Source organism: Misgurnus anguillicaudatus, chromosome 2 (genome assembly GCF_027580225.2).
Source record: "Misgurnus anguillicaudatus chromosome 2, ASM2758022v2, whole genome shotgun sequence".
Classification (NCBI taxonomy): domain Eukaryota; kingdom Metazoa; phylum Chordata; class Actinopteri; order Cypriniformes; family Cobitidae; genus Misgurnus; species Misgurnus anguillicaudatus.
Window position 1 is genome coordinate 48413959 of NC_073338.2, and position 16391 is coordinate 48430349.

Genomic DNA, 16391 nt, shown 5'->3' on the forward strand with positions numbered 1-16391 from the left:
AAAACAACAACAATGTAGCAAATTAGCACAAAATTGGTATAAAGGCACTTGGTCTTTTAAAGGGTTAATTACTAGAAATACAATGTTACTATATGTATAAAATACTTGGTTTGAAACTAACGCCTTAAACATCTTTATGCACCCATATCCCTTTCATAAATACAGCTATATTAAAACACTGGTTTATGTTTATTTAGGCCACGTTTACTTGAATATCCTGGGTTTATTTTTAACCTAACACTCATGTGCTGGATTAAGGTGATAGTACTGACTCATCCCTCAGTGTCTTATAAATGAAAAGAAAGCATATTTATAGTAATACGCTAGCAAGGCACTATGATGAGCACTGCTGTTGTTAATAGGATGCGTGTTTGTAGTGTGACCAGGCTTGAGAGGTGTCTAACAGCAGCGTTTGCTGGAGGGAGGAGCTTGTCGCGTCAATTTGAACGATTCGTTGCTGTCAGCATCTGTGTTTTCCAAAGCAGGAATCTGTCGACCTGCAGAAGATCAGGAAATGAAGAAAAACAATAACACAATAAAAATGATATTATGCAATAGCCTCTGTTACCATAAATTTACAAAAAAAAAAGTAAGTTTCCTGCACTCTTAGAACGAATGTGTTAAAAACAACACATTAGTGTTGATTCTGGGACAACACACTAACTGCGTTGTCCTGGAATCCACCCATCTCTTTGTTATTATTGAAACAACACATTTTGTGTTACTTTTAACACAACATGTGTTATACTTGAACACAAAATCAACACAAAATGACACATAATGTGTTAAAATTACACATAATGTGTTAAAAGCTTACCGAACAATGATGTGTAAAAAATTAACACATCCTTTCTAAGAGTGTGGTTGCCTTAAAACTTTGAGTTGTTTTGACTTAAAACATATTAGTATATATTTTACTAGCTGTGAGACGTTTGCTATTACATATTTAAAACAATTTATTAGTCTAAACCTACACTAATCTTGACACAATATATTGTTGGAAAGCTCTCAGATTTAGGTTTCAGTTCATCACCATTTTGCAAAAACAGACATAGTAAGAGTGGTTTTCTAAAATATCATGGGCCAACATGTGGGTCCAAGGTGTTGTTACATATTTATTAACCTGAAATATTCTTGACAAACGATATATTGTTGGAAAGCTCTAAGAATGTAGTTTTCATATTTTAAGTCCATTCGATGATAGAAATTGTATATACTACAATAAATCACGTTTCCCCCCATTAAAAAGACCTGTCTAAAATCGATTCTGCATCGTAAGGCTGCGATTCTTTGTTTCATGCGCAGCTTGTGCGTGTACAACGGCATTTGGTCATTAAGAAGTCCTTATCAATCTAAAATCATTATGAGTCGGAGTCGTTTATAACGTGCATTTAAAAAAGCAACACTCGTTAAACAAAATCATTCAAAATATTCTTTATTATCATGAAAATACCTAAAACAATCTGAAGAACGGCGATATAAATATTCTTATAGACATTTCCTGGAATAGCGTTTGTAATGCTACTTCTGTGCCACAAAGGGAGTTTCTGCACGAGAGCGCCCTCTGGCTTTTGGATGTGGTGGCATTTCACCGTAATTCCTTTAAATTCGTTTATTGAGAAAACGCGCATTAGCACGATTAATCGTTACAGCCCTATATTATATATTGTAATTTTGTTAAATGTCACTGAACCCGAAGAATACATATTAAGTATATTCATAATTGTAATATCCTTCAAAATAAATCTATAAATCTTCAAAGATCTTGACAACCTATATAACATCGCAAAGCTCTAAAAATGTAGATTTCATGTTTCAAAACTTTTTTGCATAAATAATAATGCAGTGACAGTAATTTATTAATTGTGACAAGATTATGCAGCAAACCGTTGACACCTACTGCCATTGTTGGTAAAACCACTAAAAGTGTAACGCAAACCTCTTTTTTTTATTTTAACTTGAAATTTGGAACCGAATTAGTTAACACTTGAGGCTTTATTTTTGTAAAACATTTGTAAAACTAAAAATTTTAATGTTATGTTTTTAAAAATAAAATACATACTTTATTGCCTTATTTTATTTTTATAAATTTAAATTGCTATAACTTTTTTTAATATTCATAACTCCAAACACCTCAGTGAAAAAAAAGAAATAATAGTTGTAGTTATTGTTATATTTATTTGAAGATGCACCTCAATACTCAAAAAGGAGTGGGGTGAGAGTTAAAAGTTAAGAAAAGTAAAAAAAAATTATCAGTGACTGGATATAAAAAATAATAATAACATTTTATCTTCAGCATGTAAGGTTCAGTGCCTGCCATGAAAAACTTAGTTTTTTTTTGTAAATACGATCAAGACAATGCTAGCATAGACACAAAGATGGATTACAAGAGTGAGCTGGGCTGTGCTGGGTGTGATCGATTAAAAAGTCCTTACTGATTTTTTGGAATAGTTCCTCTATGTTTACAGCATTTCTGGCACTGGTCTCCATAAAAATGGCAGCAATCGATTCTGCAAAATCCTTTGCCTCTTTAGTCGGAACTTCCCTAAAAAGACATCGACAGACAGGTTATTGAAAAATAGTGCAGGATTAGATAGATTTTTTTTCTTTAGGAATCATGAAAAGTGACCATTCAGTGAGTTTGCAGAAGATTGTATGGGATTTACATTTACACATTTGGCAGACCCTTGAGACCCCCACATATGATGAACCTTTAGCGAGGGTCCCCTTTCCTAATATTTACATCCAAAGAAACATTTAAACTGTAATTGTAAATATAGTAATTGTAATATTATAAAGACAGCTAAACTTGTTAACAAACTACCCATAGACTTTTCAAGATTTGTGCTTTGTCTTTTTTCCTCTTTACATTTTCTGGGGACCCCTTGAAATATTCTGGGGGACCCCTGAGGGTACCCGGACCCCAGTTAGAAAACCCCTGGTGTAGATAACGTCAGAATGGGAAATTATTATTATTATTATTTTGTGAAATAATATGTACTGAATCTTGCACAAGAAGACTTTTATTGTGTAGTAATACAGCAAACAGGGTCAATTATGATTTAAATTTGACTTTTATGCGATAGTTATTTTCGTTTGTAAAGTTTTACATATGGATTTTTTTCCAGAAAATCACATGGATTATCCTCAGAAGGCCTTTATTAACCCCATGGAGCCATGTGGATTACTTCTGTGAAGAATGAATGCATTTTTTGGGCTTGAAAGACATTTTCTAAAATAACTCAAATTGTGTTCATCTGTCCCAAACTATCCCTTTAGATAAAAAAAACATAATACTGTACGCACGAGTGTCTGGAAATAAACCTGAAGAATATCATTGGTTCTATAATATAGGGTTTTATTAACCTGATGTCACCCAGGTCGTTCTTATTTCCTGCTATAGCCACAACTATGTCCTCTGGTCCATGTTCTTTCAGTTCCTTTACCCATTTCTTTAATGTTTGAAAAGAGTCCTGCAAACAAGCACATGAGAAACAACAAAGATAAAACTTAAGGGGACTTTTATGCTCTTATGTTGAGTTGTTTCATTCAAGATTTAACTTTCATTAAAGAATAAACAAATGTGTCTCCAAAAATTCCTTTGGAGAAATACAGTCAAAACAGAACACGAGTTTTCATTACTTTGGTAACTTAAATTATCTTATATCTTAATATTTTATATGAGATCCACGTGAAATGTTTTGACATCCTGAAAATTGTTGACTCTATTAATGCATTATCTAGAAGAATCAATTGAGATGATTGTTTCTTATGGAAAATTACTAAATGTTAAGACATTTACATTTATGAACTGGACAAACACACTGTATCAGAACCTACCAGTTTAGTGATGTCATACACAATCACGGCTGCCGCAGAGCCCCGGTAATACATGGGAGCCAATGAATGAAACTGTGGAATAATAACATATACTCTATTATTACGTAAAAGAATTAAAGCTATTTAAAGATTTATGAAATCCATTTTTGACCCTGGACCACAAAACTGATCATAAGAGGATAAAAAAAAATTAGATTTATATATTGTCTGTTGAATAATTAAGCTTTTCATTAATAAACAGGGGTGTAACGATTAACCGCGCAAATGCGCGTTTTCTCAATGAATGAATTTTAATGAATTACGGTCAAATCCCGGTACATCCGAACCCCAGGGTGCACTCTCATGCAGAAACTTTGAATATTTTGAATGATTTTTATTTAACGTGTTTTGCTTTTTTAAATGCACTTTATAAACGACTCCGACTCATAATGATTTTAGATTAATAAGGACTTCCTACTGACCAAATGCCATAGTACACGCATAAGCTGTGCATGAAACAAAGAATCCCAGCCTTGCAATTCAAAATCGAATTCAGACAGGCAATTTTAATGGGACATGCGATTAAACCGTTACATCCCTATTAATGAATGGTTTGTTCTGATAGGACAATATTCTGGAATCTGAAGGTGCAAAAATAAAAATCCCTTTAAAGTTGTCCAAATAAAGTCTTTACCAACACATATTACTAATAATACATATACTTTTTTTATATATTTACCATAAGATAATAAGGAAAAATCATGTTCGATAAAGATATTTTGACCCAAACAATCTACTGTTGGCTACTACAAATATTTACCTGCGAATTATGACTGGTTTTGTGCTCCAGGGTCATATTTAGGTGTCAGACACATAGAAATCAAAGGATAGCTAAACTATTTAAAACAGATTTGTGACTTTAAACATTAAGATTTGGTGTCTGCTAGCTAAGGCTAGCATCACATTAGATGTTGCATACTGTTATGTTGCGTTTACACCAGCCGCGGTAGAGGCAGCAGAAACGCGCTATTCGCGCATAGTTGGACGCTTGAACATTTGAATTTACTCGTTTCATTCGCGCGTGAAAGCCACGCATGAAATTCTAGTCATTCAAGATATTCACGTGGAAATCCGCCACAGGGGAGGGGCTTCTGCGACTCTGCTGAAACTCCGCTTGCTTCCTGTAATCACGTCACTACTACAGCAAGGCCATGATTGGTTAACGCGGCACGGAAATCCGCCGAAGTTTAGATTTTTCAACTCTCGCATTTCCCGCAGCAACGCTCAATTCGCGCAGAACGCGGCGCGTGTTTTGTGCAATTCGTGCAACGCATGCCTAATCGCGTCTTTGCATTGACTTAACATGTAAATCACCTGCGCTTGGCGGCTCTACCGTGGCTGGTGTAAACGCAGCATTAAGCCGAAAGTATACTAGGGACGTCCGCGTATGCGCGCCGTCCGCATGACGTCATTTTTGTCATCAGGAGGGTCCGCGGTCCAAAATTTGAGACCACGCGGACAGTGCGCGTACAGTCCGCATACAACAGCGCATGCGAGTGAAAATATTTAGACAGGACACTCCACTACAAACAATTATGTAAGGAATAATTGACGATGGGCCATTGAATTATAAGAAAATAATGCACACCAAGGTGGTAATGTGGCACGACGCGAAGCAGAGTATTATTTTCAAATAATTCAAAGGACCGGAGTCAATTATTCCGCTTATACCACGGTTACCACAAATATTGCTCTGGTGCCTATTTTTAAGACATTTGAAAAGTTAGGTGTGCGGTTTACAGAAAAATAATCAACACCCATAGAACATTTCTCAGCCAATCAGAGTGCAGCATTCAACAGACCCGTGGTATAAACAAAGGAAATAGACACCATTTGCACACACACTATCGTTTTTCTTCTTTAACTTTTACTTCTTCCATGAACAGAAAGCTGTGGAGCATGTTTGTTACCATAATGTTTGATTCTTGTTCTTTGTTGTCTTCTTGTTTGTTCTAAACTGTGTTTGCAATGGTGGATCGGTTACTTTTCTTCACCTATCCTAATGTTTTAATGTACTGTAAATGTCGCCAAATCAGTGCTGCCCTGACGGCCTGTTAGAGTAATAATTTGAATAAGAAATCATTTGTATTGCGTATAGTGTCGAGTGCGGCCATCCGTGTGTAGCCGCGGGGAGTATACTTGGAAAGCTGCGCGGACGCTTGAGCGCGTGAGCCGGACGCGGAAAAAAGGTGTACCCCGGCCTTTACACTTGGACAAGCAGATAAAACCTTAGGTACCTTGCACACCAAAGCGTTTACTTCTGCGTATGTTTTCAATAAAAGTGCAGCACTCAGCGTTTTTCCACGTTCAGCATTGGGCGCCGGGAGTTTTTGTTATTATTGGGTGAAACGATGAATATCACTTCTTACTCGGCCATCCAATCACAGTGAAGGGGGGTGGGACAAATATCACAACAACCACCCGGCACATCATTTAGCGACTGATAAACAAAGCAGAAGTATCACAGCAACTAAAGGGCTCAGCTGAAAAAAATGCTGGCAAGCGCCTACAGTCAACATCCACCTGGCTTTTTAGCTGTGTTTAAACGCCTTGGTGTGCACGCCCCCTTAGTGTTGAGTCCCGTCATAAAATGAACTTCTTTAAACATTATGGGGCGGTTACCCAGACAGGACTTATCCTAGTCCCAGACTAAAATGCACGTCTAGGCAGCCTTAATTTAAAAACACCTTGCACTAACATATCTTAACATCTATCAGTGCCATTGTTTGTCTTAAGATGTACACCAGCTTTATTTTTTGTAAGGTATGTATGTTTATAAAACTACTTAAATGTCCCAATATAAGGCCTAATCCTGGATTTATCTAAACCCTGTTCAGGAACTGCCCCAATATGATCATTTGTGATGATTTGAACAGATGCAGGAAATTTGTTGTTATGCAGGAAATTTGTTGATTGTAAAATTAGACCCATATTTTTAAGCAATCGTATATCATTTTCCAAACACACAGACATGTTTCCACCACACCCAATGACTCACAACTACAGTGACCTCTGATCTGTGTGTTGGAAATAAAATATTAACTGATGTTAAAATGTAACACAGAAATGCTAAAGCAGACACAGCAATTTGTACTTGGTTACATGATACATTGTGAGTGCAATTTCTATTTGGATTCTATTATAATCAAAACATTCACACTGTCCATTTTTATGGTAAAAAATTAAAGGAAAAGGCATTCTGCACGTCCTTTCTTTGTTGAAAAGAAAGAACCATAAACCACAAATGTTTTAAAAAAAATCCCCAACTGAGCTAAATAGGTTAAGTGCAGTGACACAAGTTTAAACACATTATGCTTATGTGCTTATAAAGCAGTATGATAAGGACTGATGGGAATGAGTGGGAAATACCCAACTTATATTTTGTGTTTGTATTGCAGGCACCAAATTTTATTTATAACAAAAAAAAACAAATATCAACAGAACATAAAAACATGCAGCATTTTGACAGAGAAAAGGCCAAAGTGTCCTCTGTGACATAATAGAAAAACAAAAGTAAGACTCAATTTTATCCACTGGGAGTTGACTCAATTGTGGAAAATGTGGATTTCATAACTAAAGAAAGCAGGTATAGCTGGAGGGGAGAGGCCGGAAAAGAAGAGGGCTTGCTGATAACATGCAAAGAAATTATATTTTTGGGGGTCATTTTTATGTAAGGCAACAAACACTACTGTAAGAAAGAAGATAACATGTAAGTGGACAGAGGTGAACAGAATCACCTCAAGGTGGGAATGAAACTCGGATCATTTCTATCCTTGGAGGATTTATGCACAGTAAGACCAAAATTTTCACAAAGTAAAAAGAAGCTAAATTAATTAACAAAATTAAACAAAGTCTCACCCGTTCCTGTCCTGCTGTGTCCCAGATCAAAAACTTGTGAAGTTCATTCCCAGAGGGGACGGTCTTTGTTAAAAATGAAGCACTGAGGACAGAGAGAGATGCTGTAAATATCAAAATGACCCCATAATTTACTACAGGATCAGGAAACAATTAATGCAATTTGATGCAATGTAAGAAAAATATACATATTTTAAACTTTAAAAAACAATAATAACTAGCTTCCGGTAACAACGCCATCTTGGGACTCAAAAGCCACTGTGCAATGTACCTCACTAAGCTAAAACTCTCTTGTGAATCGCGGGAGTCCAAGATATCGCCACCGGAAACTAGTTATTATAGTTTATAAAGTTTGAAATAGCGATATTTTTACTAAATCACATTGATTACCCGCAAAAGGCCTTTATTAACCCCTTGGAGCTGTGTGGATTACCTCTGTAAGGATGAATGCACTTTTTTGGGATACTTTAGAAAGTCAGAAGTTGTTCCCTGATCCCGTTTTCGACTACCATTATAAAGCTCGAAAGAGCAAGGACATTTGCCGAAATAACTCCAAATGTGCTTATCTGAAAGATGATGGTCATATGTATCTCGGATTGCTTGAGGGCGAGTAAATCTTGGGGGAATTTTGATATTTGGCTGTAGTATCCCTTTAATATTCCCATCTTAAATTCTTACATGCTTTCCTACTTGTTATATTAGTTAAAATGTGATATATTCATTACATTTATGCAGAGGTGGAAAGTAACGAATTACATTTACTCACGTTATGGTAATTGAGTAGTTTTTTTGTGTATTTTTACTTTTTTGAGTAGTTTTTAAAATCTGTACTTTTACTTTTACTTGAGTATGTTTTATTTAAAGTATTGTACTTCGCTACATTTTAAATCATATCCGTTACTGAGTAAAAAAATATTTTAAAAAGCAAGGTGATAAAAGACGCGCAACGGATGTAAATGGGCGGGGCCTGGGGGAACGCGCAAAAAGAACCATGGAGACGGACGAGACAGGCGCGCGCTAATGCAGACCCGCCTCAGTTCAAATTTTATGAAAGAACCCCCTGGTCATATTTAAGCGACCACTTTCCACTGACGCGAAGCGAGTGTTTCATTTCTATGAAAGGTAGGATTCATGCTCTTAAGTACGAAATTGCACGACGCGTTTTTAATACCATGCGCATTATCTTCCGAGGTCTAGCAGCTTCGCGTCAAGTCAAACACAACTTCCAAACGTCCTCGAGAATGCGCAGGTCATTAGACATTACAGTGAGAGAGAGAGAGAGAGAGCGAGAGAGAGAGAGAGAGAGAGAGAGAGAGAAGAATAAAGGTCATCAGGTACCCAAGTCAGGGAAGTAAGAAGATAATAAACGTGTCAAATGTATATAGACATGGCACTCATCTCATTATATGCTCATTTAAAATATATATAGTTTAATAAAATAATGTATGTTACCAGCAATACATCAATTACAACCTTACTATAGTGATTGTATTTACTAGCTGCTGACCACCTTTAAAAGTGCATAACTCACATGTAAAAATCATTAAACAATTCCATAAATGTTTCTTACTTTCAAAAAGCTTTTTATTTTAGTAACTTTTTGTTATTGCACTTTAATTTTAAAGATGTTCCTACAATTAAAAACAACTAGTTTGAGATTTATATTCCCTTGTCGTTTTTGAACTATACTGGAATCCTCCACCTCTTCCCGCTGTAAAAAAGTAACTTTTACTCTGAGTAAAGTTAAAATGACTTACTTTTTACTTTTACTTGAGTAGATTTTTAGACAAGTAACTTTACTTTTACTTAAGTAAAATATTATTAAAGTAACTTTACTTTTACTTGAGTACAATATTTTATTACTTTTTCCACCTCTGCATTTATGCAATGTTACTAGGAGGTAAACTGATAAGAGATAAACTCAACAAGACAATGTATCTCTAGGAGAAGAACTCAAAACCTTAATCTACAACATAAGACTGAAATATATAAAAATGTTTTTCCATTCAGGTTTCTAAATACTAGAACACAAGGTACACAAGGTTGTAAGTGGCCTAGTAAATTAATAAAAAATTGTGTCAAACAACATAAACCTGTAAAATACAGACATCATGCAAAGAGATGACACCACTTAGTAATGGTGACTAAAATATGGATAATGCGCAATGTTACGAAAATGTTTTGCAAGAGTTTTGATTAAATTGCAACATAGAAATCTAAAAATATTTTCCCTCCAATTGAATGACTAACAGCAGAAAGAGAAAAAGGACAAAGAGAACATGTGCTGATGTAAACACAACTGAGAAATAGCAAAAAAAAAAAAAGAGATTCAGCTGCTTAAATAAAACTGCAAGTCAACTTTGGAATGGGGGTTTTGACTCATACAGGAGCCATTAGACATTCTTAGACACATTCTTCCACTGAAGCAGAGAGTCAGGTCACATACTTCATATAAATCAAAGTCTAAACGGCAGCATTCAAACGTGTTTTCCTGATGTCAATTACATGCAAATAATATATTATATAAAAACATATACTTTTAACATATGGTCAATTACATGCAAATGTCAACCTAACATGAAAAGTTTTTACCATACTGAAATCTCAAATGTCAATATTTGGTGGTTTAAATACTTGTGCAAAGTCTCTGTTAAAGAAGTTTTTCGAGCATTTTTTGTATTATTTTCCATAGTTTAGTAAGTGCAAATTTTAGAACTGTCACATCCATAACGCTGTTTCTTCCCCTTAAATGTTTAAATAAATATTATTTGTTCTTTGAAGATCCATCCTTTCTTCATTTGTTGGTATTATTGAATCTGGTTTGTGCATTTTAATTCACAGAATTCCTACAAAGTATAATGTCTCCCAAAAACCTGTCACATGCATGTTTCTCTCATCTTAAATAGAAAACATGAGTATAGACATAGATATTATTCTGATGTCTGGACTCTATCATCCAGGGTTTAGGAAAATATAAACAGATGGCTCAATAGAATTAAAAACAAATGCATTCTTTGTAAACGTATATTTCAAGTTGCAAATGTCACATCCATAATGCTGGAATTGATCATTTGTGAACAAATACTTGATACCTACCCTATAGTTGGACTGATGTTGTGGTCAAAGTGATCTTGAACGAATCGACATACAATACTTGATTTCCCAACACCTGTATCCTGTAAATATTAGAAAAGGTAAACGTGAAACAGAAAATAACCTACCGTAAATCAATTACAAAACATGCTTCACTTTTAAAGATAGGGATGCACGATATATCGGCCGACATATCGTTATCGGCCGATAACTGCTTATTTTTAATATTATCGGTTATCGGTCTGATAGCAAAATTAGGCCGATAAATGAAAGCCGATAAATGATGGATTATTTTGGTTTGTTGAACCACTTCACTTGCTCATTGCTAGCCATGTGGAGTTTTGATTGGTGCTTTCTGTGACATAGCACGAAGATGACACGTGTTGCGGGCTTAAGAAGAGTATGCTAGTCTAGCGCAAAGACAAGATGTCCGCAGTCTGCGAGTTTTTAATTGTGAAAATAATATAAATATTTATTCGGCCTATAGATATCGGTTATCGGCCCCCAAATATAAAGAGTTATCGTATCGGCCAAAATTTCCATATCGGTGCATCCCTATTTAAAGAGCACCTATTACTTTGCTAAAATGAATGTTATTTATGAATTTACTATAATACAATGTTTGCGTGGTTTGTGGTTAAAAAAAAAATCCACATCCCTGAAATGCGTTAATTTTGTAAAAAGCTAATTGTTCTAAAAAGCGCAGTGCCCTCTGATTGGCCAGCTAACCAGAAAAATGTGATTGGCCTGAATACCTCTGACGTCAGCTGGAAATATGATGCTCCTTACCATATTTGGAAGATTAGCTCCTAATGCAATACTGCCAGAGGTTAATATCGTCTTTACCACTCTATTAATACGAATTGAATCTAATCCAGAAAATGCAGATGACCAAGCTGATCGATCAACTTCATCAGAGCGGCTTGAGAAGAACGTAACAGATTGGTAAGATAAGTATACTAAAACATAAAACCATGTCTGCATTTGTAATCGTAGAAACTACAAACAACAAGCGCTACACAAAACTCAAGTTTGAGTCATGGTTTAGTCAGTAGTAAATTCTTTAAATATGAAAAAAACAGACTTCTTACAGGTTGCGAGTCAAAAGCAGACGAAATTATGATAATAACCGTCGTGTCCACATCAACAGGCCCAGGAAGTAAACTGTTGCCTACAATCCGTGGCTGCATCGAAAATCTCATACTATGACAGTAGGTAATGAATTAGATGAAGTACCTACTCATCGAGTATTAAACAGTAGGTACTATATAGTATGAACATGGAAAGTATTCGGACACACTACATCCGCCAAATGTTGATACATCACGTGACATACGTCGCCATAACAACAAGTTAGTCTTTAACTGGAATGACATTAAACTAGCACAATTTAACCACAACAGTGTTCAATATATATTTTTACATTGGAATAGAGCTGCATTACCCATTTTGGACATTTTTTAATAAAATAATGTATCTTCTTCCTCGTTGAATAACGTCTCTCCCGGGGGATCACGGGATAGTAAAGGGTTCATCGAATGAACACTTCGAGATCTTGCCGGAAATAGTAGGTCATCCAGGTACTTTTCGCCTACTGTTTTTGGAATACTATGAATTCGGACATACTACTCGTCTCGCCTTCTACTATATAGTATGGAAGTAGGAGGTTTTTTCGAACGCAGAACGTGTGTTGGTTGTAGTCAACGAAGAGATTTAAAGGGACACGTCACTTTTTTTGAAAATATGCTAATTTTTCACATTTGATTCTTACCGTTTTGGAATCCATTTAGCTGATCTCCGGGTCTGTCGCTAGCACTTTTAGCATAGCTTAGCACAATCTGATTAGTCCATTAGCATTGCGCCTAAAAACTCTTCTGTAGTTATATCATGTACTAAGAAAAAATTAAAAGTTGTGATTTTCTATGCCAATGTGGCTAGGAAGTAGCCTGGCTCCACCCCCCTACGTGCTTCCGCTTAATTTTTATTTCGCTTCAGTACTACGTCTGGGACTGCTGTCTAGAGTTTCATTTTCTCCTGCAAAAATTTGCAGGTCCAATCAGCGAACAGAGAGGTGTGGCTAAGAACGATGACATTGAGGTCGTGCATCAGTTTGAGTCGTAGTTCAGTAATGGCAGCGGAGAAAGACGTGAGAAAAGCTATTCGGTCCGTTGTTGCAAAACTGCCGAATATACAGAAGTTAAAGCTGAAGCAAGAATAATGTTTGCTAAGTTTTGTTGGTCTGATCATTCGGACTTGTTGTTTCCATCCGGTTTCGGCGCATGATATACATCACGACAAAACGTTAGTGAGTCTGGGCAGATCCAATCATTTTAAACTTCAACAGAGGACCCTCCTTAACGAAAGTAACACTTTGCAATGAAGCGTGGCCAGACTCTCTGTACAAATGAAATGAATGTATGAGAGTCTGGTTGGACCAGGTTAGCTAGAAACTATACTCTCATTCTGGTGTAATAATCAAGGACTTTGCTGCTAGTGATATTAGTGATATAGACCCCTTCAAGGTTTGTAAACATTGAATGATTATCGGGTGCGCGCGCAGCATGGGGTCAAACTGTTCATACCATTTAGGCTTTATAATTTAATCTAACAGGGCTGAAAAATGACGACTTACCCCAAATGAAGTGAGCACTACAAACACAAGCCTCTTTGATATTTGCATTGTTCCAGTCTGCACGTTAATTGCTTGCAGCCGCAGATGTAGTTTTTTGTTTTGTTTTTGAGATTCTGCATGAATCGCGAAAACTTAACGGCAGACCTGGTGCGATTTTCACAGCCCACGACGTAAGTAGGCATTTTTGACGATACCGAATAATACGCAACTCAATCTGCTGTAATGACATTTCTGACCCCGACATGCGCAGTGGGAACCGCCTGTGACGTGAACCGTGAAGGGGTCTATTACGCACTGCCTGAAAATAGTTCCCTGCTATTGAAAGATACTAAGGGGACTATTTTTGGCTGCTGCGTAATATCATTGCCCCTCCTGTAGCCATGTATAGGCCAACAAACTCCTTGATTATTATGCCAAAATAAGGGTATAGTTCCTAGCCATATCGAAAATTGCAACTTTTAATTTTCCGTCGGTCTTAGTACACGATGTAACTACAGAAGAGTCAAGTTTTAAATAAGCAAATATCGAAACTCTTTGGTTATTTTTGAGTGTGATGCTAATGGTCTAATCAGATTAAATGGATTATGCTAAGATATGCTAAATGTGCTAGCGCCAGACCCGGAGATTGGCTGAATGGATTCCAAAACGGTAAAAATCAAATGTTTAACTCAAGGGAAGCTGGAAAATAAGCATATTTTCAAAAAAGTGGAGTGTTCCTTTAAGTCGGAGACAATAATTCACGTAATCGTTTACTTTGGGATTTGTACCATCGTTAACATGTACTAACACACACTTACACAGCAAAGGAAATGTAAAATAGTGAATCGGATAATAGGTGCTCTTTAAGTTGTTATAAAATTGGATGGTGCAAAAAGTAATCATGTGTTATTTAAATCATTACATAATCCGTCTAAAGTAGTCACAATTTTACTTAAATTTAATGAATAAAATGCATACAGCTTTAGAAACTTTATGAAAATATACTGTAGTACAGCTTTAAACGTTTATTATAGCAAATGCGCAGTTTACGCAGCATTTCTAAACTGCAATCAATAACTTAGATTTTTATATACTTACTTAACAACGTATTATTTTTATTTTTACAAAACAGTTACGAAATCCTGCTTCAAAACAGTTCAACCCTGTATACTATTCAGTACGCCAGAACAACATAGCGAACACGGCCAGAATCCAGCCGGCGATGACGCCATAGCCGCAAACATTCCTAACGAATGAATTTACGCAATATTTCCATCTTTAACTCACTCGTAAAACATCTGCTCACAAAAACAAAGACCTTTGCTTATTTGTTAAACAAAGCACGGCGTCTCACATCGCTGAAAGAGGAACTTGGTTGTTGACAAGAAAGAGCAGAATAACACTCACCCCTAGAAGACAAACTTTTAATTCCCTTATGGACATTTTAGAGGTTTGTTAGATAGATTAAATGAGTTTAATAGTGTCCGGTCCTCTCCTGTAGATTCTTGTTCATCATGGTTCCGTTAAAGCGCCTCATCAATAAAACACAAACTCTAAAAAATCTCTTTCCCAAATCTAACGGAAACTGACTGGACTGGAGAGAAACTGGGCTGAGCTGTCACTCACATCACGTGACGACAGAAGCCACGCCTTAAAGGGAAAGTAGCCTAGCTTTTTAACTCTGTGATGTTGTTAACCTTTTGGGCATGAATTGAAACCTCAAATACTAGGATAATGTAGAAACGCGTTACTTTCTTAATTTCTTTCTTGCATAAAATTTATATTATTTATTGTCTGCAATTATTTTATTTTGCATTGATTACACTGCAAACAATGACTTTCTTAGTTAGTAATTTTGTCTTGTTTTCAGTAGAAATATCTTATAATTCTTAAATTAAGATTATTATTTTAATTATATTATTATTTTTTAATTATTATTTTAGTTATTTTTTTATTATTTTCTTGATGAGCAAAAGGACCTAAGAAAGTAAATCTAGTTTTTAGACAAGAAATATAAATGTAAGTCCTTAAAACAAGCCAATTGTGTAAAATATTTATTTAATAAAACGTTTAAGAAAAAAGTAGACTTATTTCAATTTATTTTTACTTATTTTTTTCTTACGTTATTGGCAGATATGTTTGCTTGTTTTAAGCACAAAAAAAATATTTTTTGTCTAAAAACTAGATTTTTTTAGGTCATTTTGTTCATCAAGAAAATGCATCATAGATATTTCTACTGGAAAAAAAACACAAAAATATTAAACAAGAAAGTCATTATTTGCAGTGTACATGTGGTTATGATTTTTTTTTTAAATAAATTGTATTACTTGATTAGTCAATTTGTGTATTTATTATACGTTGAATAAGTGTGATAAAACTATTGCACTATTTTCACACACCTAAGACATTTAAAAAATAATAGTGTTAGATGGCATTGTGCTTTAGCAAGTTTATAATCAGTAAGCCAGCATGCGGTAGTTATGCAGGTGTTTGCCTTTGTAGTAATAAACTATAAAATAACAGCATTATGCAAAGCATTTTGGGAATTTGGGAAACTTTTTCTGTTTATTCCTCCAGATTTTGGTTCCCAGAATGCTTTGCATGAGGCTGTTATTTTATAGTTTTATTTTGTAATGATGGAGACACGATAATGTTTAATGTTCATTTAACTTTCAACAAACTGTTGCCAGTAAATAACACCAATTTAAATCAACAGTAAGTTACTGCCAAACAGCTGTTAGTAATACTGTCATTTCTACAGAAATTTTTAACAATGCAGTTGAAGTCTGTTTTCTACATGAAATCATCCTACGCAATGTCAAGAGCATCATGTGATAACCTTGATATTTTCAATATTGACGGAGTAACATCATGTCAAAGATTGAAATCAAACGTTGATTCTTAGATTATGAGACTTTAGCCTGGACTTCACAGACAAGTTTACATTTGTGCT

At 35.4% G+C, this 16391-nt stretch overlaps 1 protein-coding gene across 1 annotated transcript; it reads right to left on the reverse strand.

Moving 5' to 3' along the window:
* Positions 1-15066, reverse strand: LOC141351015 (ras-related protein Rab-31-like). Its single transcript, XM_073856999.1, has 7 exons — positions 14846-15066; positions 10831-10910; positions 7738-7819; positions 3841-3912; positions 3367-3473; positions 2436-2545; positions 1-497 (listed from the first exon to the last, which is right to left on the reverse strand). Exons 1-7 carry the CDS (start codon positions 14879-14881, stop codon positions 400-402), a joined length of 585 nt encoding a protein of 194 aa, XP_073713100.1. The 5' UTR covers positions 14882-15066; the 3' UTR covers positions 1-399.
* Between the last annotated feature and the right edge of the window lie 1325 nt (positions 15067-16391).